Source organism: Panthera tigris, chromosome A3 (assembly GCF_018350195.1).
Source record: "Panthera tigris isolate Pti1 chromosome A3, P.tigris_Pti1_mat1.1, whole genome shotgun sequence".
NCBI classification, from domain to species: Eukaryota; Metazoa; Chordata; class Mammalia; order Carnivora; family Felidae; genus Panthera; species Panthera tigris.
In genome coordinates, this window is record NC_056662.1 from 116,161,343 (window position 1) to 116,182,480 (window position 21,138).

Below are 21,138 nucleotides of genomic sequence, written 5' to 3' on the forward strand. Positions count from 1 at the left end.
GGAATGGCAGCACCAGGGAGAGTCAGGTAATGCCCAAGGCAAACCTGGTGGGTCTGAGACCTGAGATGGGATGAATCAAAGAAACAAGGTGACCAGAGGAGAAAGGAGGGGTGTGGTGAATGCGACAGTCACCCTGGGGAGCCAGAGTTGGTCCTACTCCTGATGGTTGGAATTGGGACACAGGAGCCTGAGACTCAATGCCTCTATCCCACAGCCCTGTGACCGGGCTTCTAGGGATCCGTTTCTTCATCTGCAAAGCCACCATGACATTGCCAGCCTCCTTACCCTGCCATCGACAAGTCTTCTAAACCATCTTTCTGAGCCATCTGGAAGAACTGAGCTGACAGTCCCTCCACCCCGGGTGCTGGTAATGTTCACCTCTGCCACCCCCACACCGGGAGATTCTGATTAAGAAAAGAAAGTACACGCCCGCCCCTTCCAGATCTGCGCTTTGATTCTCGGAGAAAGTTAAAACTGGCCAAGTTAAATGCAGCTAGAACGGACGTTCTTCTCTATAGCGTTCCGTGTCTCCCAAAGTGAAAAGTCTTTAAAACATTTTGCTGGCAAACATGGCTACAAATATCAAATATTCCAAATGGAAAAAAAAAAATTGAGCTTCAGAATCTCCCATTTATTCCCATGCTGAGTGGTGGCTGATCTGTCAGTCAGATGGTGGGAATGGCTTCCGTGCCTCCTGAACAGCAGGTTTTACTGGGCTGAGGCTACAGTTGATAATAATTATACCTTTTCTTTGTCCGTAACACTCTACATTTTCAAAACACAATTATCTACATTGTTTTACTAGATTTTTCAAAAATCCTCTGAGATGAACAAAGCCAGTCTTTTTTTTCAACACCTTTTACAAATGAAAAAAAAAAAAAAAAAAGGCTGAGGGATATCAAATATTTGTTCCTAAGACACCCTGCCAGCTAGTGACACATTCCTCAGCCCCTGCTCAGCCTTGGTTCTAATACCTACTGCCAGCAGGATTTAGATTATTCTAAAAGATGCCACAACCTTCTTTGGCAGAAATTCCCAGTTTTCTCCAGCATTTACAAAGAGGAAATTATTTTTCATATCCAGCCAAAGGCCAGCTGTAATTTTAGCCATACCTCTTAAACTAGCTTGGATAGAAATTCAAAACAAAATTTCCAAGAGAATTTTAGAAAATAATAGTCCCCTCTACGTACCTCAACAGCTCCCTGTCCCTCCCCACCACTGCCCTGGCATTAAGAAAAAAAGAGAAGTCATTTTCAAAAAAATTTTTTTTTAAATCTTCATTCCCTGTTGCTGTGAACCCCCCCCCATAAGTGGGCTTCCAGGTGAAACCCCCCGAAGGGAACAGAAGGCACTTCTACTTTATTGCCAGTGCCCCAAAGTAGCAAAAACCAATGGATGAGACAGAAAGGAAAATACAGACCCTGGGAAACAAATTGCCTCCATGAAAATTATTTATCTAGCTTTTTTTGTTTTCCCTCCTTTGGAAGGGGGACAGGATTGGCTGTGTTTACAAAACCTGGAGACTTTTTAAAGCTATTGTTTAGTTAATGGCTTCTGACACCAGCCTCAGAGGTGTGGATCACTTTCTGGATGTCAAGATTCTCAAGGAGAGCCCAAGGTGATGCTAATAACAGCTGTCAACCCACGGAGAGGTATTATAAAGCTGTGATTAAAACAACACAAAACCTTCAAATGTTATAGCCTTCTTCACCGAAACACCAGGTGACAAGACACAGAGGAGACATAACACTTCCCTGAATAAGCCCCAGTAATGGTAAGATGGTAAGGACCAAACTGGAACCCCTACTGGTCCCAGACTCAGAAACACCCACCTGGTGAGCAATGCTGTCCTCACTGGAGGGACTGAGCCAGGCTGGGAGCAGGCACTTAGGCACTGCTTCTCCAGCCCAGCTGCTCCACAGGAGGACGTGATTGCGGCCGGGGGGGGGGGGGGGGGGGGGGGGGGGGGGGGGGGGGGGGGGGGGGGGGGGGGGGGGCGGTAATCAAAGCATACAAACTTCTAGTTGTAAGATTAACAAATTCTCCGGACCTAATGAACAGCATGGTGATTATAGCTACTTATTCTGTATCATATACTTGAATGCTGCTAAGAGAATACATCTCAACACAAAAAAGAAACAGTAGTTATGCCATGGGATGGAAGTGTTAGGTAAGGCTATGGTGGTAATCACTTTGCAATGTATAAATGTATCGAATCAACACATTGTATACCTTAAACTCACACAATGTTATATGTCCATTAAATCCTAATAAAGCCGAGGGGGAGAAAAAGAAAGAAAAGACCGTGCCCTGGGCCCCACCCCATACCAAGTGAATCAAAATCCCTAGTGGTGGGATCCCGACATCAATCAGGGAAGAGAAAACAAGATGAGAAAACAAGATGAGAAAACAGGGCCTGTAGGCAGCTTTTCCTAAAGTCCCAGAAAGTCCTAAGCAGATACAAGTCAAGTCTAGTCCTTAATTCTTACACTGGAGGGAGACAGGGGCCCTTGCATAACTAGAAGCTATATTCCCACCCCAAGCACATCTTCAGGAGGTAGGGCTCCTGGCTGCACACACAGCCAAGCAAAGAATGGGGTGGCTCTCAATCTTCATTTCCCACCACTGACCATCCATTAGGGCCTCCTTCCCGCACGCACTCCCGACAGACCGAGGCTAATATGCTGTCTTCCCTGTTTTAAAAGTAATGATGTGGGAGGGGTGCCTGGGTGGCTCAGTTGGTTGAGCATCCAACTTCAGCTCAGGTCATGATCCTGTGGCTCGTGAGTTCAAGCCCCAAGTCAGGCTCTGTGCTGACAGCTCAGAGCCTGGAGCCTGCTTCAGATTCTGTGTCTCTCTCTCTGCCCCTCCCCACTGCCTCTCTCTCTCTCTCAAAGATAGACATTAAAAAAATTATTTTTTAAATGAAATTTAAAAAATTTTAAGGAGTAATGATGTGGGAAACCTTTGGAGGCTGAAATTTCCTAAGGCCCTGAGAGAACCACCCAGGCCGTCCCCAGTGGGGTTGGGTCAGGGGCATTGCCCACAGAGCCCAGCTGCCCAGAGACTCGATCTAAAGTTAAAATTGAGTGGAGGAAAATAGAACCTTGCAGTTATTTGTTGCTTTTCAGCAGTTCTCAGTTATTTCAAACTCTCCACCCAGGAGGGTGGATACAGAGCACAGGGAATGGGAGGCTTCCATTTTGAAGACGTCCTTGGAAAACAGGACCTCGAAGCGGGAAGAGAGGATGATGCCTTTGAGCTTAATTTCCGCCTTCAAAGTCCCTGCCAGACTCTACATCCTTGGGTTCCTACAGGTTCTAGGATCTTGGCAAGCAGAAAATGTCAGTCTCCCGACCAAACCCAAAGAGTCTGCTCAGACTCCAAGCAAACACAATTAATTAAATTGTGTAAAACTTTAAAATGTTTAAAAATCAGCCTCTTGGGCATCTTTCATGACTCCCTGTCCAGCAAGCCTTTAACCTGCTTCAGTCAGAATCAGCCAGGGAAGTGGCTGCTGGGAAGCCCCTGCTGGGGTCACAATTAGCGAGAAGCAGCTCCTGCTGGGGCTAGAATTACTTAAAGTCACACTTAAGCCACATATTAAAAGTCCCGGGATGATTGTACCATACCCAACCTCACCCTAGAGCATTGTGGGGGTAGGAGCCGGCCTTGCTGTATCTGGCCACACAGGCAAGATGAAAAAGGGGCTTTCTCAGGGATACCCATGAACATGGAAATATATAAGTGAGTTGATTCAGGGCTGCCCAGCCAGCTCTGGGCCATTCCCCTCGGGAGAGGCTTGGAACCGTGATGTAGAACCGATATTATGCCTTGAGGTGGGTGACACTGGACGGGGTCCACCTCTGGGGCCTGCCAGAAAACTTGCAGGCAGGAGGCTGGGGCCTCAGGGCCTCAGCCATCTGGATCTGCCCAGAGTGTTGCTGTGGGTCTGGCTGGGTTCCTTGGCTGGGATGGGACGCTGCCCCTTCAGCTCATACCTTATACGTGTGTTTGAGGTAATGACCTGAGCTCTAATTCCTCCTGGTCACAGTATTGCCAACCTGCCAGTGGCCCCAGGCAAGGCAAAGCCACTCTCACTGCATCTAGGGCCCCAGCCCCAGACGTCCCTCTCTTCCTGCAGGACCCCATTTCCCTGGCTGCTCCCTCAGGGGGCAACACTTTCTCTCAGCTTGTGTTCTGGCGCATCCTGTACCCAACACGCCCCTCCAGCTTCCCGATCCAGCCCCCGGTGGAGGAACCCATGTAATTTCAGAGCTCCCACACGACATCTGCACATCATGTAGCTTTATGCTTGGCCAAGTGCTTTCATTTATGGTATTTTGAGTGGGAAACATCATCCGACCCTCTGCAGAACTAGTCAGAATGCCATCTTGCTGAGAAGGCTTTTAGTAACGCAAATGTCAAACTCCCCCTGCCTTTTGAGAAGCTGGACAGATTAGAAGATTCCCACAGAGGGGCACCTGGGTGGCTCAGTCGGTTAAGTGTCCCACTCTTGATGATATCGGCTCAGGTCATGATCTCACGGTTCATGGGTTCGAGCCCCACATCAGGCTCTGTGCTGACAATGCAGGGCCTGCTTGGGATTCTCTCTTTCCCTCTTTCTCTGCCCCTCCCCCACTGATACCCTTTCTCTCTCTCTCTCTCAAAATAAATAAACTTAAAAAAAAGAAAAAAAAAAAGGAAGCCTCCCACAGGATCAGGATGACCCTGGAGATGTTTGCCCTACTCACCTCAAATCAGGCTTATAACAAACGGACTGGGTTTAAATGGCCAACTCAGGGTCTCTGGGTTCAGGAGGGCTTGTCCAGTCTGTCACAGATAGGGGGCCGTGGCCAAAAGGGTCTGCAGCACAGGGGTCTGTGCTACCCTTTTTCTCCCCATCTCTTCGTTTCGATGTCATCTGCAGCTGATTTTGCTGTTGTCTTGTTTTCTTTGTCACAAGCCTAGTTATTGAAAAATTCCCTGAGGTTAAAAAAGCACACGATAATAAAGCCTTAGAAAAATAAATAATTCCTTTATTCCTACTTCAAAATATACTATGTGCATCTGGAACTCTAAGAGAAAGTCGGCCGGGAGACTGTTCCATCATAAAAATCAAGTAAGATAAAAAATAATGACTGCCCATTTCAGATCCGTCTGTAACCCAGGTGAAAGGGGCACGAGCTGCCAGTTGTCTTGTTGTCAGATGCCACCCCTCTGTCGGTGACGTTGGCTGGGGCTGCCTCACCGGGATTCTGTGTCTAAGAGTTCCTGGAGCATTTTGAGGACTTGCTTTGGCTGGCCAGCAGCCAGGTGCCGCAGCCGGGAGCCCATCTGTTCCTGGAGGCCCCTGGACAGCCGGCACACCGCCACGCGGACGTTCCCGCCATGCCCAGGCAGGACACCGTTCCCCGTCATGTTGTTCAGGAAATACCAGAGGACCGGAAGGACCTGACGCTCCACGGCCTGGGGCTTCTGGGGGTAAACAGAGGCCACCAGCACTGTTGGGCAGAAAAGAGGGAGAGTTACTCAAGGCAGGCTTGCTCTCTCTCTCTCTCCGTTTCCCTGCCCTCTCTTGGGACACCAGTTCTATCCCCCAAAGGGCAGGCAGCCCAGAAGGGCCAACTAGTCCATCAGACACACGACCCAGGGCTCGGGACACGTGGAGGGGCCCTGGAAATGTTATTTCTTTAAAATCCAGAGAAAAAAAAATATGAAGATATCCAGCCTGATTTATATTCATGTTTATACCAATCAGTTGTAATATAAAATTTTTAACTTTTTTTTTTTTTAATGAAGGAATGAGTATGTAAAAACAAAAGTGCTCAGAGCCCATGACAGTCGTCACCGGTCCCTGCAGCCCAGGGGAGAGGAAAGAGGCAGACAGGGCCGGACTGCAAAACTGCCTCTGCTATTCACTAGCTGTATGACTTGAGAAAGCCACCTAACCGTTCTGAGGCTGTTCCCTAATCTAAGGATAATCATCCTGAACCAAACTCTTAGGATTGTTAGAGCTTAGATAATAAATGTACGTGAGGTGCCCAGGTAGGTAGGCAGGTGACAAAGAGTAGCTAGGACTAGTGTTACTTTAATCCACATTCCCACCTATGTGACTTCACATGAACAAAAACTTGTACCAGGGAGGAAAACCAACACTCTCTCAAATGAAGCATTCTGAAAAATGAAACAGGCAGCAGGAGATAAGCCCAGTGTGGCCTCCCCAGTGTCTGGACACCAAACCTCACAATAAGACCAGCAGTAATCCGGGAGGCCTGAACGTGCTTTTCAACCATCAAGCTCTGCACAGACCCATGATTCATTGACGAACCCCTGAAATCGGGTTATCCCAGCCTCTCTACCCTTTTTAATCCCCAGAAATCCAAGAAGCAGGCTACCCCTGCCAGCAAGCCCTCTGTCAGAGTAAATGCCGGGGTCAAGACCACCTCAAGAGCTACCCCAAGTCACTTCAGAGCCACTGCTCCAGCCGTCAGCCACGGCCACCATTACCCTGAGTGCATCGGTGCTAACAATGCTTGCTCTACACAGTGCGGTCCGCCTGTCATCCTGCCGAGGAGAAGGGCTGGTGAGGGCAAACAATGCCGAGAGAAGCACTTTACTTATTTATGGAGCAAAGCAACTGGAAGGTTCCCTGGGCCAACACACATCCAGGAACCTAACACTGCCTCAGTCCTGAGTCTGGGGGTCAGAGCTTTGCAGCATGACTCCATTGTTCTCACAGCACCTCAAGAGGCAGGACACCAGCCCATCCTGCAGAGGAGGAAGCCAACACTCAGGGGTCAAGAAACCTGCCCAAGGCCACGTGGCTAACAAGGGTGCAGGGCAGAGGCCAAGCCCGCCTCGACTCCACAGCTCATGCTCTTCACTCCCCGCTGTCCCCATCCTCCTGGAGTTCTTCAGTTCAGAGGCTGGTGTGTTTTGTTTCATTTTTAGTGAAACCTCAGTTTGTCCTTCCTTCACCAGCTTAACATCATCCGACCCCCCAGGATATTTCCCACGGGGCCCCTCTGACTCCGGAGCAAGCCTCGGACAACAGGGGACCAGAGAGGATGAGCTGGCCCCCTCAGCTCGGCCTGGCACTTGAGCCATGCCATTTCCCATGGAGCGTGTACGTTGGCTTTCAGGCCACACCCCCAGGGCTCCTGCACCCCACACTGTGGGACCTCTCAGGGGCTCCCCAAGGTCATAGAGCCCTCAGAAAGAAAGGCAGTCCTCGTTCCCAGGCAAGGCAGGACGGCACCCAGTGAGTCAAGCCAGCCACGTTGAGGGTGAGCAGCCTCATAAAGTGGGGCAGAGAGGTGGGAGCTGGAGACAGCCCTCGAAGCCAGAGACAGACTGAGAAGGAGGCCACAGTTAACAGGAAAGCCACGGGGGCAGCCCTAAGGTCGGGGGAGGCAAGTTATACTGAACAAGTATAATTCAGAGTCTTTTTTAAACCTCCACGGGATCTCACCTGCAAACCGAGGAGACAGCTATCCCCAGAACCAGGCGCAGGTAGGGCTCCCCTGTGCCCACCCAAGGGTGAGGGGCTCACCTGCCCCTAACCTGCCCCGCGTCACTCGGCCGCGGCCTCCCGCAGGCTGCACTCACACCTGACCTCTCTCCCTCCCAGCAGCGAGGCCTTCACAGCGGGGCCCAGGAAGCTCACTTCTGCAGTCAGGCCCACGTTCCCCAGGCACAGAAGGCGGAGGTCACCTGGCTGATGGTGGTGGGCCCTCAAGCGGGCAGAGGCAGCGATCGCCCTTCTGGGAGTCATCACGGGGAAGAAAACCCCACTAAATTTTGAGCTTAAAAGGCAGCTGAAGTAATTAGCAAAAGATTTACTCCTGTTAAGCTGTGCTATTATTAGTCCACACCTTGTGCCAATTGAAATTTTCTTCTCTGTTCCTGGCTGGGCCCGACTTAACGGGAGAGCTACGTAGAAACTCTTGCTTTGAGGTCTCTTGGAGACAGATGGAAAATATTTACAGTTAAATGGAGGATCTAAAGCGAGGTAGCCATCCACCTCCGGGGCCCATATATCACTCATACAAGGACAGGTAAGGGTTTCACCCAGAGAATGTTGATGTTGAGCAACAGAAAAGGGTTCCTTGTCTGGCACCCAGGTGGTCTCAGGGGGCTCCTGGGCACCAGCAACATGACACCGTGGCTGCATTTAGCCCCCGGCCCTACTTTGCTTGGAGAAGGCCTATCACCTGGGTGGAAGCCAAGGGTCCACTCCAGGGACACTAAAAGGGCTGAACCAGGGCACAGAGGCAAGGCCAAGAGCAGGACAGGGCTGTGGAGGAGTTGAATGACATCCTCAGCCAGGCAATGTGCGCTGAGCACCCCCAGTGTGGACTGAGGCTGGCACGGTGCGGGGGGCGGGGGGGGGGACATGCTCCTGAGAGGCTCACGAAACTCAAGCAGGGGGGTAGGGAGGAAGGGGACACAGAAGTTGATGCCAGAACCAGGCCAGCACCACCCAGGTGGAGGAAGAAGGGTGGAGAAGGGCTCTCTCTGCAGGAGGGGAGCCGCATGTGGGCAGGACAGGGCAGAGGATGGGAGATCAGCCCCAGCAAGGCCGGTGGCATGCTGGTGCCACTCAGGGAGGGCACTCAGGGAGAGACAGCACAGCACGGAGGCTCTGTGGCCAGGCTCCTGGGGACAAAGCCCAGATTGCTCGCCAAGGGACCTTGGGCACTAAATCTTTCCGATCTCCACTTTCCTTACTTCTACAAAAGGGATAATCATGGCACCCACAGCCTCTTTACGAGGTTGTTAGGAGGATTCGATGATCAGTGCGTGTAACTGGGGGAGGGGGAGGGGAGAGCCCGGAAGGCCACTCCAGGGAGCCTCGACACTGTCCTGAAGACAACCCACACAACGACTCGAGCACGGGGGTAGCACAGCCTGTCTGCATTGCAGAGGTTGGGCGCTCAGAGGTCTGGAGAACAGAGCCCTTCTGCCTCCTTCCCAAGAAGGTAGGGGAGGCTTTTGGTAAGCACGGAAGATTATAAAACCAAGTTAAATAACCTGCCCAAGAGCAGAATCGGCACATGGCAAACAGGTCGGTACAACCACAAAGCCTAGGTCCTCCCCGTGCTGACTCCTCCCGCGTCACCGGAGGTTTCAGACCTGGAACAGAATCACTGGAGACAGCAGACTCAAAGAAGACACCGCCTGGGAGCAAAGCTCTCCTCGGCCAAAGCTTGAACACAGCAGAGCAGACGCCCGCCAAGGCCCCAAATCCCACGTAGTGCAGCCCCCGGGCACCTGGAGCAGGCATCAAGGAGGGTTGAAATCCAGCCTGTGCTCTGCTTTCCAGCCTGTGCGTGCCCAAAAAGAGACAACGCTAATTCTCACAACAGTGTTGCCGCTGACCAAGCCATGTAGCTGGGAGGCAAGGTCTACCCAGAAGAGGTGGTTTTTTTGTTTTTTGTTTTTTTCTGATTCACACAAAGGTACCCTATGGCTTAGTGGACGTCCTGTTTGCAAAGAAGAAATGCATAATATTTTCTTTTCTTTTCTAATTTTTTTAACATTTATTTTTGAGAGAGAGACACAGTGAGAGTGGGGGAGGGGCAGAGGGAGAGGGAGACAGAATCTGAAGCAGGCTCCAGGCTCCGAGCTGTCAGCACAGACCCCGAAGCAGGGCTTGAACCCACAAGCTGTGAGATCATGACCTGAGCCGAAGTCAGATGCTTAACCAACCGAGCCACCCAGGTGCCCCCATAATAGTTTCTTAAAAGCTATTTTGTTTATGTACAAACCTGCCCCATTGTGGTCAAAAATGAAGATTACCTTTGGATAAGGTGGGAATTATTTATAAAAAGCAGATTATCAAGTTTTTTTAAAGATCTGCGAGGATTATTTGATTATTTGGGGGTCTAAGATAGTGGGTGGTTCTACATGCCGGGAGAGAAGAACAGAGATGGACTGGAAGGCTAGGGTGAGGAGCTTTGGGGACGCTCACCGGACAGACGTTCTGTGACATCAAGCACTGCACGGCCACTCAGGAAGCGCACCTGCCCAGCAAACGCTTGTAGGAGGCAAAGCTTGTCTGAAAGAGAAGGAGAGGGTCAGTGGCTGTGAAGCTGTGGCTGGTTCAGTGCTGTTCAGTTCCAGGTCCCTGCAACACCTGCCTAGGGAAAGAGGCCCGTTGGGGAGCTGAGTTAAATGTCCAAGTCGCAACGGAGTGTCGGGGGAAGAGTGAACGACCTGGCATAGTTAGTTACACTGGCTCCCAAAGAGGCTTCATGGACTCCCACAGATACGGTTCCTATTATCTGTGCTTCCTTAAAATTGAGTTTGGGGGCAAAAGAGGGTTGCCCCAGTCCCGGGCAAACCAGGATGTTGGTCACCCCATCAGCAGCAGAAGCATCTGGCTTACTCTGGTTGGGTCAGAGGAGGGAATGTGCGAGGACCGGCAGGGGGCAGGGCATGTTATTAGCTCTCAATAGTTTATCTATAACGTCCCTGTGTGAGACCCCGGCCCAGATGGCATCCTTGTACAGACAGCAGAGTTTATCCTCCACATGCCCCAACCCACTTTTCAGGAGGTTTAGGGGAAAGAGGGATTTTTTTAACCTTTTTTTTCTTTTTTTTAAATCATCCCAGCACCCCACACCCAGCCCCCGGAACCAGCTCTCGCTGCTACCCAGCCACACTCATGGTGGGGACTGAGGACTGGGTACTTCCCCGTCTGGCTGTTGAGAGAGTGTTTATTAGAATGAACCACTAATGGTGAAAGCACAGGCAGCTGCAGGGGGGCTGCTTTGGGATAAAGAAGCCTTCTGGCATTCTTTGAACGTATTTCTAAAGATCCCACAGGTGCTGAATGTAGACACTGCTCATTCTTCCCCATTCTGGCTGACGTCTCCTGGTTTCTCACACTATTAAAACTTGAAGTCCTGCACTCCTCACAAAGACGCACAGGGTGAGGAAAGTAGCCCTTCACCTGAGAAAGGCGTGCTAACATCACTCCCATATGCCCAGCTCCCAACAGTGCGCAACCACGGCAGTCCCAGGATGACCCCATGGGAGGGAATGCAAACAACAAAACACGCTCTTCGGGGGTGTGGCTGCAGGGCCCGCCTACACCTGTCACAGAGGTCTGTGTGGGTGTCACCACAGGTGCCCCCAGAAAGTAGGTCCTGGGATCCTAGGGGCTGACCCACTCAAGGTGCCAGATTTCTCTTAGCAGGGGACAGAGATTAGAGACCCACCGCAGGAAGTCTTTCCAGACAAGCTCCACCTTCCCTGAGTTCCTTAAATACCTCAGCATCCCCCTGGATGTGCACAGCTTCGCTTTTCCCGTCAGGCGACAATTCTAGCTAAGAGCTCATTCCCATTTCCTAGCTCCCCTCCTGAGAGCTGGAAGGGGTACAGAGGAGGAGATGTACACATGAACATCACGCATATCCCTGCTGCTTGCAAAAGCTCCATCCATAAGGCAAGAGTCTTTAAAATCATTTGTTCTGGGAAATAAAAGAGATGCCAACCTCTAGAACGTTGCAGTTACCGAGAAGCAGTCTCAGGGCCACTTGGTCAATCTGTAGTCGTGTAAGCATAGGTTTTTATATCAGTGTCATCTGCATTGTTTTTTCCAGGTGCTTCTATTTGTCCCACCCCCACCTTTAACCATGAGCTCACCTCCAAGGACATGGACTTCTGCCTCCTTGCTCTCCCCCAACAAAACTCAGTTCAGGACATTTTCTGGACCCAGCCAGACCTCCCCGCTCCTGGTGGCTGACATGGCCTCCCAGAGCCAGAGACAGGTAAAGAACTCGGGGGATACTAGAAAATGCACATCCGACAGACATCTGTGACAGATAATGCTCCCATGTGCCTGGCACACAACAGGTGCTCAATAAATGCTCTAGCACCACAGAAAGTGTTCAAGCAGAGATATTAAGCATGCCTGAACTGGTTTATAAACCCCAGAGCACCACACCCCAAGTAGATGGCCTCTCTTCCTCTGTCTGCTTTTGTAGTGATGGCTCACCACCCAGGTCACACCCAGGTTTATTGAGAGACAGGAAAATAAATGGTGAAGGGTGTGAGCTCTGGGTTCAGGTCGCCTGGACCCAATCCTGGCTCTTCCACGTTTCTCTATATTAACACTGGACAAAACCTCCTACACTTGAGTTTATTCATCTATAAAAGGAGGATAACATCTTCCTCTTAGAGCCGCTGTCGTGTTATGATACTTAGGATATTGCCCTGGGCATATAATTACTATGTAAGTATCAGCTATTACTGCTAGTGTTACTCTTATTACCTGAGAATGTTCCAAAAGCTCAGCAATCTGAATGGTGGAGAGACCATTAAGAGGCTGGAATCTAACTTCCAAACCCTTAAAAAAAAAAATCCATGTTCCATTAGCCGGAGCTCTTCACAGGCTCCTGTTCTGCACCACAAGGGAGCCACAGCTGCCACAGCTGGCCTTGGCACTGCCTGGACGAAGAGCAAACAGAGCCATGCAGCGTAGGGAAAACAGCTACAGGCTGGCAGGCCACATCCCCGTCCTCCCTGGGCCTCGCCTTCCCTCCCTGCAAGGGGGCGGAGGTCTCCGGGGCCTTGCACCTGTCCCATGCAGCTAAGCCCTAAGCGCACCAGGCCACATCCTCCTCAGGCTACTGGGGAGCCAGAGAACTTTTTTTAAAGCACAAAAAGTATGGTAGCATAGACAGTGACAGCAAAGAAACTGGAGTCAAACTGGACTCCCAGCAATAAGCACAGGACTCCATGAATCATGACATGCCACACAGCCACCCAAGCTAGGTGTGTTCATTGCAGCAAAAGTGGAAATGATCCATTTAAACAGAAAAACACAAGATGTGGTCCAGCATGTGACAGACCTGTTAAAAGTGACTCCAGTGTGTAATCATATGCAAATGCTCACGCTCTGCTTCTTTTTTTTTTTTAAGCTGGATGCAAATTTAAATGTGTAATATGATCGTGACTCTGCACAAGAGTCATGCACGTGACTCTGCACAGGAAAAAAATCTAAAATGAAAAAAGCCAAATGTTAATGATGGTCTCTTCCAGGGGTGCCTAGGATGGTTCAGTCAATGAAGCATCCGACTCTTGATTTCAGCTCAGGTTAGGATGTCACAAACCATGAGCTCGAGCCCGGCATCAGACCCCGTGTCAGGCCCTGTGCTGACAGTGTGGAGCCTGCTTGGGATTCTCTCTCCCTCTCTCTCTGCCCTCCACCCCCAAAATAAAATTTAAGCATTTTTTTAAATAACTGTCTCTTCTGAGAAATTGAGACTAAAGGTGAAGGGTTTTTTCCTTTCAAATGCTTTATATTTTCCATTTTCTCAATAATTAATAAGTATGACTTTTACGTGATGGAAAGTAAACTTCTCATTTTTAAGTAGGAACACTGCATGATAGCATGGAATACTGGATAGTTAAAGAAGCAAAGTCTAAATCGTGTTTACCTTACAATCTCTAACAAGGGAAATCTGTACACAGGCAGACAGGAAATAGAACAGATTTTTAAGCAGTTGGTATATTAGAGGGGCACCATGGATGAGTTTCTAAATTCCTTTAACAATACCATGTTGGTCATATGATTATATAAGGTAAAGAATTCAAAGTCAGAGCAAAATCAAAAAAGTAGATCTGAAGCTGCCCATTCGCAGCTTATCTGCACTCTCCAGCACTGGCCTGGGGCCACGCTAATCAACAGAACTCCTTTTGATGCTCAGTCTGACTAGGAGGGGGGTGGCTGTCAGCAGCCTGATGTTTTAAGTAGTGAAGTTTCTTCTGTAGCTAGCCCAGTCACAGGGCCCAAAGACAGAACCAGCCAGCCAGCTCAGGAACTGCCCTGATCCCCAGAATAACTCCCCTGAAATCAGAAGGTCCTGGCGCAGAGTAGAAAGGATGCCACCCCAAGCTCCTTCCAGCAGTAACAAAGGGCAGAGGTCAGAGAGCAAGGTGCTCACATGTTTCCTTCCTCACCCCCCCCAAAAAAGGGGACATGGGCAGAAATCCCCACTTGCTCTGTGGACCACCGCACCACCTGCCCCATACACCCACGGGAAAACCAAGGAACCGGAAGAGATGTGGTGACTGTTGAGTCAACTTATCACTGAATTCCAGAATCAAGAGGGACCTTAAAAGGTTGCTTAAGAAGGCCAACCTCCCAGTTTGGCTGTGTCATCTGGACTTTGTGCCAGAAGGCAGACTACCCACTGTGTTCTTGTTCTCCTGGCCCCCTGTTGATCAGGGAAACAAACCACAACCTGCTGAGTCATTTCTTTGTGATTCTACACATTTAAGTACTCCACAGCATTTGGCTGTTCCTCTCCAGCCTGTAGCCAAGAATCCCTTGTGGGGGGTGACACCAGCCTTGGGAAAAAAGCTCCCTCTGCTCAAAGGGCTCCAAGCTACTTCCAGAAGGGACCCTGAGATGCTAAGAGTCTATCGGAGCCACCAGGCTCCACCTGGGTGACATGGGAAGAGAAGATTTACAACCCTTCTCTTCTGCCACTCCTGCCCCAGTCTCTATGTCTACCACCCAATCCCCTGGGACAGTGGAAAGTTTAATTATTTGCATCCATTTTTCCCTCTGCAGGCCAGACTCAGCCCATTCTAGACAGATGAGAACCATTCCCAGAGAGAGCTTGATTCTACCCTAGGTACTCCCTGGCAGGGGTGAATTCTTACCGGCAATCTAAACCCATCCACTTCTGCCCTTTCTGGATATAGAAATCAGCTAGTTAAAAACACCTCCAAAACCAAGACTCTTCATTGGGCTGTGAGTATGGCTCACAGCAAAGCCACATGGCCCCGAGAGCCGCTGCTGCACCTGCTCAAACTGACTGGGAGCCAAGACCCTGTGCTTCCCCCTTTGGGCCCCACAGGAGCTTTTTGCCAGGGATTTACTGGGCTCCATCCAACTCCCTGAGGCCAACGACATTCCATTCCAGCCTAACACTGACCTAAGGATTAGAGAGGAAAATAGTGCCCTTCATGCCTGCCTCTGTTCTCCTCCCATCAGATCCTTTCACTGATGGGACGGGGCGGGGGGGGGGGGGGGTATCATCAGCCATTTCCAAGGAGACCCTGTCCCAGGAGGAAAGGACAACTATAGGCATCTTTCCTGGAAGCTGCAGCCTGCCTCAGGGTGTGGTCAGATCACAAAAGCAGCCGTCTCGCAGCCCCTTTCCAGGGTGTCCCACCCAAGTGGGTAGAGGAGGGCCTCAGGTAGAGAAGGCCTGAGCCTTGTGACAATGTGAGACACCACATCCTGCAGCCCAGAGTTCCAAAGCTCCAGCGTGCTCCAGGAGGATGGCCCAAGGACAGAAAGTGGAGACAATAACACCTGGAGAGGAAAGTGTTAAAGCTCCTCTCCTCAGACAAGGGTGCTTAGCCTCTTCAAATAGCTAAAGCCTATTTTGCTTGGTGCAGGTTTTCCCAATAAATCCAGGGCCCGCAGTGATTTACCAAGAGCCGTGGTTATTGGCAACAGCAATCTCACTTACCCAGAGCAGCGCTGTGAACTAGCCGTAATTTAAAGCTGGATTTATATTGTTTGTTCTACAGCAACAAACTCAGCAAATCATAAATCCCCTTTGAGATGAAGAGAGGAAATTGACAGTATTTATGAACTGAAGAGGCAGAGAAGGGCCTGACCAGGCCTTTGATTTGTAACTGAAACTGCTTCTGGAAGCTCCAGCCAAGGACACAGCTGCTGTCCAGCCCCAGGGAACTGGGCTCCCATAGGGTGTGGGCACCAGGAGGGGAGGGGTGCCTTTCGGTGTTTCCAGCCTCACCACGGGGATGCTCTGCGGGTTCTCAAGGCAGGACATTGCTCTGTGCTCATCGGGACATACAGCAACAAGGCCAAAAAGGTGGTTCTCTGAGCATAAGCTTGGTCACATAGAGTCAAGAGTGGTTTGAAAACCCTTGGTTCCTCTGGTCTGGACATGACCGTACTCATGTGCTACATCACACACACATCTGCACTTCAGTCTGCGTCTTAGATACACCAAATATCGCTTTCTAATCATCTACGAAAGGCATAGAGAACAGAAGCGGATGTACCCCAAATTCCACCCGATGTTGGAGAACCAAGATGTGTTAGTGCGAAGCACATAGGACTTAAGGAGCTCTTGCCTTCCCTGATGTCTCTCCCATTGCCCCCCCCCTTTTCCTTTTCATCCCACCCCCACCTCCACTCCCCCTTCACCCTCCACCCCTCATCCTAAATTCCTCCCTCCCTGAGCCCTGGCCCCGAACAGTCTTTCTCAAAGGCAATGCTTGTCCATCCCATGCTCAAAAGCCAGTGGGATCCCAGCCTGACTCCTGTATCAGACAATCAATCAGTGGACCTGGGTCCACTCACCCATCTACTTTGTCCTCCCCAGCAGACTTGCTCTGCTCTCTCACCACCATCCGGCCTGGTCCCCATACAAGCCACACCCACTGTTACCATCTCTACACTGTTTCCAGCTTCTTCCTGGTAACCCTGACCTATTTTTCCTTCCATGCCCTGTTGGCTCAATCACTTCAGTACTGTGTGACCCTGGCTGAGTCATTTCTGTCACATGTACTATGAGGAGGCAAGACTAGATCATCTCCACATCTCTTCCACTCCTACCGTCGAGGACCCTCAGGTGGCTGTGACATGGAAAAGCCTACCAACCATGTCCTGGGCTGTCCACCCCCATCCTCTGCAGCCTCCAGGGAAACATTTGGCCTGAAAGCCCCAGTGCCTGTTAGCACTGTGCTGATTCCCAGCAGGAAGGGTGAGCCCACCCCGCGGAGGGCTCAGGGAGCGAGCCCACTGCATAATGGAGCCAAGCAGGGCTGTGGCAGGAGGCTCACCCAGGCTCTCAATCATGGCGTCCAGCGCAGCCGTGGCGGCGGTATAAATCCCCGAGTTCTTGGAGTTGAGGTTGTCTGCAACAGCGATGATGATGGACAGCAGCATAGGGTGTAAGCTTTCTTTGAGGAGGGGGATCATCTTGGCAAGGGACTCCAGGGCCCACTGGTTCACTTTCTTGTTGGAGTCCTGAAGCCTTGGGGTGAAAGCATCAAAGACCTATTGAGGAAACAGAAACCAAGAGCCCATGGGAACCCAGGCTGGGCAGGAGGCCCACAACCCAACCAACCACCCTTGGCAGGGATTCCTCCTGCCTTCCTGGTCATCCAAACTACACCAGAATATTCTCAGCGACGAGGAGCTTACTTCCTCAAAAGGGAAAGAGGGGAAGAGGGCAAGAACAACTGTATATTGAGCACTCATTGCGTCAAAGCATCTAGAGCATCCCGTTAGGTACCCTGCACTCTCACGGAACGATCCAAACCGATGAAGCATGCATTCCCATCCTCAGTTTACTATTAAAAACAAAACAAAAACTGAGGCAGAAAAAGGTTCACTAACTTTCCCCAGATCACACAGCGAGGCTGCTGACTTCAAGCCTGTGCCCTAAGTACTCTGCTACATGGCTTGACCATCAGCAGCCTCAGTCCTGGAAGAAGCAAACATCTGCCCCTGCTTCCAGCCTGTGAAAGGCCTGTGCTTGCTCCTAACCCACCTGTCCAGCCATCATGGCCAGTCCCCTGGCCAACACATACTCTGCCCCCAAACATCATGTGCCTGGCTAGACCAGGAGCAGCCTTCAGCCGTGGCATCCTCTACCTCTAGCTTCCCCCCCGCCCCCCCCCCCCGCTCCCCCCCCTCCCCCCGCCACCCTGCTATAAACCTGCTAGAGGGATGAAAGATGCCAGGACATCTCTGGGTGGTCCCAAGGGGCCTGGCAAGAGGTGATGCCCTTGCCCCCTTGGCTACTTCCAGGCAGTCCCACAGCGTTACCAAGGCAACTGGATAGCAGGTACTTTTCGGGCTCCCTTTACCCTGAGGGGTCTGGCACAATGTCAAACCCTGTCCTGAGTTTTCCAAATTGAATTTGCACCCACAGGGGACAGCCAGGCGAGACAGCAGGGAAGGGGCAGCACTCACCTGGACCAGGTTGGCGGTGATGAGCTCTGGCTCAGCCTTGCAGCGCTCCAGGAGCCGCCCCACGCCCTCCATCCGAGACTGATATTCTCTGGCCTCCAGCAGTCGCGTCAGCTCCCGAAGCCATTCCACCACCTCCGGGCCACTGTGCATGGAAGGCCGTAGCCCTGCCAGCCGAGGGCCATTGGAACTGAGCCTACGCAGAAGGAACTTCTGACCTGGGCAAGCCCCAGAAGATGGATGCACCTCTTGTCCCATGACCCTCCCAGACAGGTGGAACTGAGACAGGAGTGTCACCTGCAGCTTAGTCCACCCCCAGCTTTCCACCCGCTGCTTGAGGACACTGGCCCCAGAACTCTGGAAATGCCTTTTCCTCAGGGCAAAACAATCGGGTTGCCTAGAGCCCCATCCTTTCATCAGGGGACAGGGCTCTCTCTTCCTGCCTTTTTTTCTCTTTTCAGAAAACATGTGAAGAATGGGGGATGGGTATCAGAGCGAGAAGTGGGAGTCCACGAAAGAATGACTGCACATTTAATGTAGGAGTGAGGAAAGGTCTTGCCAGCTGACTGTGTCCTGAGCCCTGGTTGCCTAGGCCCTGCCCTTCTCCAGTGACCAAGGAAATGTTAAGACTCCCTGTTCTATCATTGTGGGGGCACATAGCTATAGTATCCCCTGATCCAGTGCAGCCAGTATGAGAGCAGTTCCAAACAGGACTCCTATCCCCCACCCCAGCTCAGAACCCGGCTCTCTGAGCTCATGCCCTGCACCCAAGTCCCCTCTGAAAGAGCCCAACACCATCCATTCTGTCATTCAGTCCTACACTCCACACTGTTTGCCCACTGAGTGCCAGGAGCTGTACTGGGCACCGAGAAGAGGGACGTGAAAGACACGCCCTTTGCCTTAAGGAGCTCACAGACCAATGGGAGACAGGTGGGTCAACCGGCTGACAGAGTACTGAAGAACAGAGGGCACAGAGAGAGCCTCGGGGAGACGGTGACAGTGATCTGAATCTTGTGGAGTCTTGCAGAATAAACAGGCATGTTCTAGATGCAGGTGGCTCAGCATAAGCAAAGAAAGGCTCAGTAGGAGATAGGATGGTGGGGAAGGGGGATGGGCAGGGAACATGAGCTGCTCCGGTCTGGCTGAGAGACTGTGTGTAGGAGAGAGCAGGAAGCTAATCTTAAAGAGGTGACAGGGGCTTTCCTGGGCGCCTGCTAAGGAGTTCAGATATGATCCCTCCCCGACACCACAGAAGAAGTTTGAGTTTCAGGCACATCAGTGATCAGGAGGTTTCTGCTTGGTTTCGGCTCCTCCCAGCACCTACCCACCCTCCAGCCTCTCCGCCCATTCCCTCTCATCTACCTTCCTCCCAGCTCTGCCTCTAAATTTGTCCCAGGCAGGGCACCCTGATGGCAAAAGGGTGTGCTGCTCTAAGCGGGTGGAGAAACACTGAGTGCCCACAGAGGGCCTGGCCAGCAACATGCCCTGCCTGTACGAGTGGAACTGCACCCCACTCGGCAAGACTGCAGCGGCCAACTTCTACTGGCAAGTGCTTCCGGTCCCACAATGTGGTCTCCCTGAGATTTGGGTGGGGAACACCTCCTATAAATTCACCCATGAGTGCTGCAGACCCAACTAGGTCTCCACCGTAGCCCAGATCCACACAGACTCCCAGAGCCACCCCTGGCCCAGGGCAAGCAGGACGTCTGTGTCGTCAGCCTTCGATGAAAGCTGCAGGGAGACAGGCGCAGCCATACCCATCCTTGCCGGGCAGCCCGTTCTCACACAGCACCAGACTCCTTGACACCTTGCGGCCCTTGGCAGATGGAAGTCCATCACTGTCTTCTATTCCCTTGAAAAATGCACACAGAACATGAGCCAAAGGGGTGGCCCTCTGGGGAACTGCCGGCCACTCCAGGCTACACCATAAGGAAAGGAATAACCCCTTCCACCTGGCAGAGCCTCGGAGGGAACAGCCGAGCCTTCCGGAGCCCTGGTAGTCAGGGCAGGGGTCAAGATCCTCACTGAACAGGAGACAGTGTGGACGCCCAGCAACTCAAGGGACACAGGCAGAGAGGAGCACAACCAGGTCCGAGCACAGAGCAAGGAAATCACATTTATCCCACCAGGCAGGGGTTGTGAGTGAAATGGAAGCCTCTGGAGTGCACACTCCCCTGACCGGCCCAGCTCTGATCTCCACCCTGACCTGCTCGTGCCCCCGACTCACCCGCTGCTTAATGGCAGCCATGACCTTCCGCAGGTCATGGGACGGGAGGCTCTGCTTCAGAAATGCATCAAACTTCGTGTTCGACATCAAGATATTCACCATCTTCCGGCCATAAAACCTGCCACAGGAGAAAGAAAGGGATGAAAAAATAGCCATAGAAATGCATCATAAATCTGCTTTACAGATTTACAAAAGTTTTCTAATTGTAGTAACAGAGTTTTTAATACTTTTTCTAATGAAGACAGGAATTGCTAATTGAGCAGTTAAAAACTAGATTCATAAAAGAATAAACATCACCCAAAGCCCCATTACCAAGAGAAAACTACTATTAAATTTTTACATATTTCCATGTAGTCTTTTTGATGTGTATACATTTTCTTTGCTATCAGAATGTATATACAACTTGCCTCTGGTTTTTTTCACTTTATCATTAATCATCTTCCCATGTCATCCTTTTTAGTGCATTCATAATATTCCTTTGGATGACTATACTGAAACGTACTTAACTTTTTCTAGTATGGGGCATCTAGAAATCCGAGGAAGGGTGCAGTGGGGCAGTATGGGAGGAAGTGGTCAGCTCTACCTGGTGAACAGTGCTGGGTGGAGGGGGCGGGGAATCAAGGAAGACTTCATAGAAGAGGTGACCCTTAGATTGGGACACAAAAGATGAGTAGGAGTTCAAGATTGAGACGGATTAGGGGGTAAGAGGGTGGTGGAGGGGTGTCATTCTAGGATCCATTATATGGTCTGACATGTCAGCAGGCTTGTGGTTGGAAAACAACAGGCAAGACCTAGATGTGGGATAGAATACAGAGAAGGTACGACCCAATTTCTCAAAACATGAAGGAGTTGAGCTTTAACCTGCGTGCAGAGGGAAGCTGAAGAATGATCAGAATTGCACTGAAGTCGATATGTCTCTGGCAGCAGTGTG

General features: G+C 51.1%; 1 protein-coding gene across 2 annotated transcripts in view; it reads right to left on the reverse strand.

The window, feature by feature from the left end:
• Positions 1 to 5,018: 5,018 nt before the first annotated feature.
• TOGARAM2 (TOG array regulator of axonemal microtubules 2) overlaps positions 5,019 to 21,138 on the reverse strand; it is a 38,964-nt gene continuing 22,844 nt past the window's right edge. Inside the window, exons 14-19 of one of the 2 annotated variants that reach the window (XM_042982246.1) lie at positions 20,208 to 20,325; positions 19,738 to 19,832; positions 17,984 to 18,176; positions 16,846 to 17,062; positions 9,977 to 10,063; positions 5,019 to 5,504 (exon numbers count right to left, since the gene is read on the reverse strand). In XM_042982246.1, the coding sequence (XP_042838180.1) occupies positions 5,248 to 5,504; positions 9,977 to 10,063; positions 16,846 to 17,062; positions 17,984 to 18,176; positions 19,738 to 19,832; positions 20,208 to 20,325 (967 nt within the window). In that variant the 3' untranslated portion in view covers positions 5,019 to 5,247. Of the gene's footprint in view, positions 5,505 to 9,976; positions 10,064 to 16,845; positions 17,063 to 17,983; positions 18,177 to 19,737; positions 19,833 to 20,207; positions 20,326 to 21,138 lie in introns of those variants that run through there. The other variant, XM_042982247.1, reaches the window with a different exon arrangement.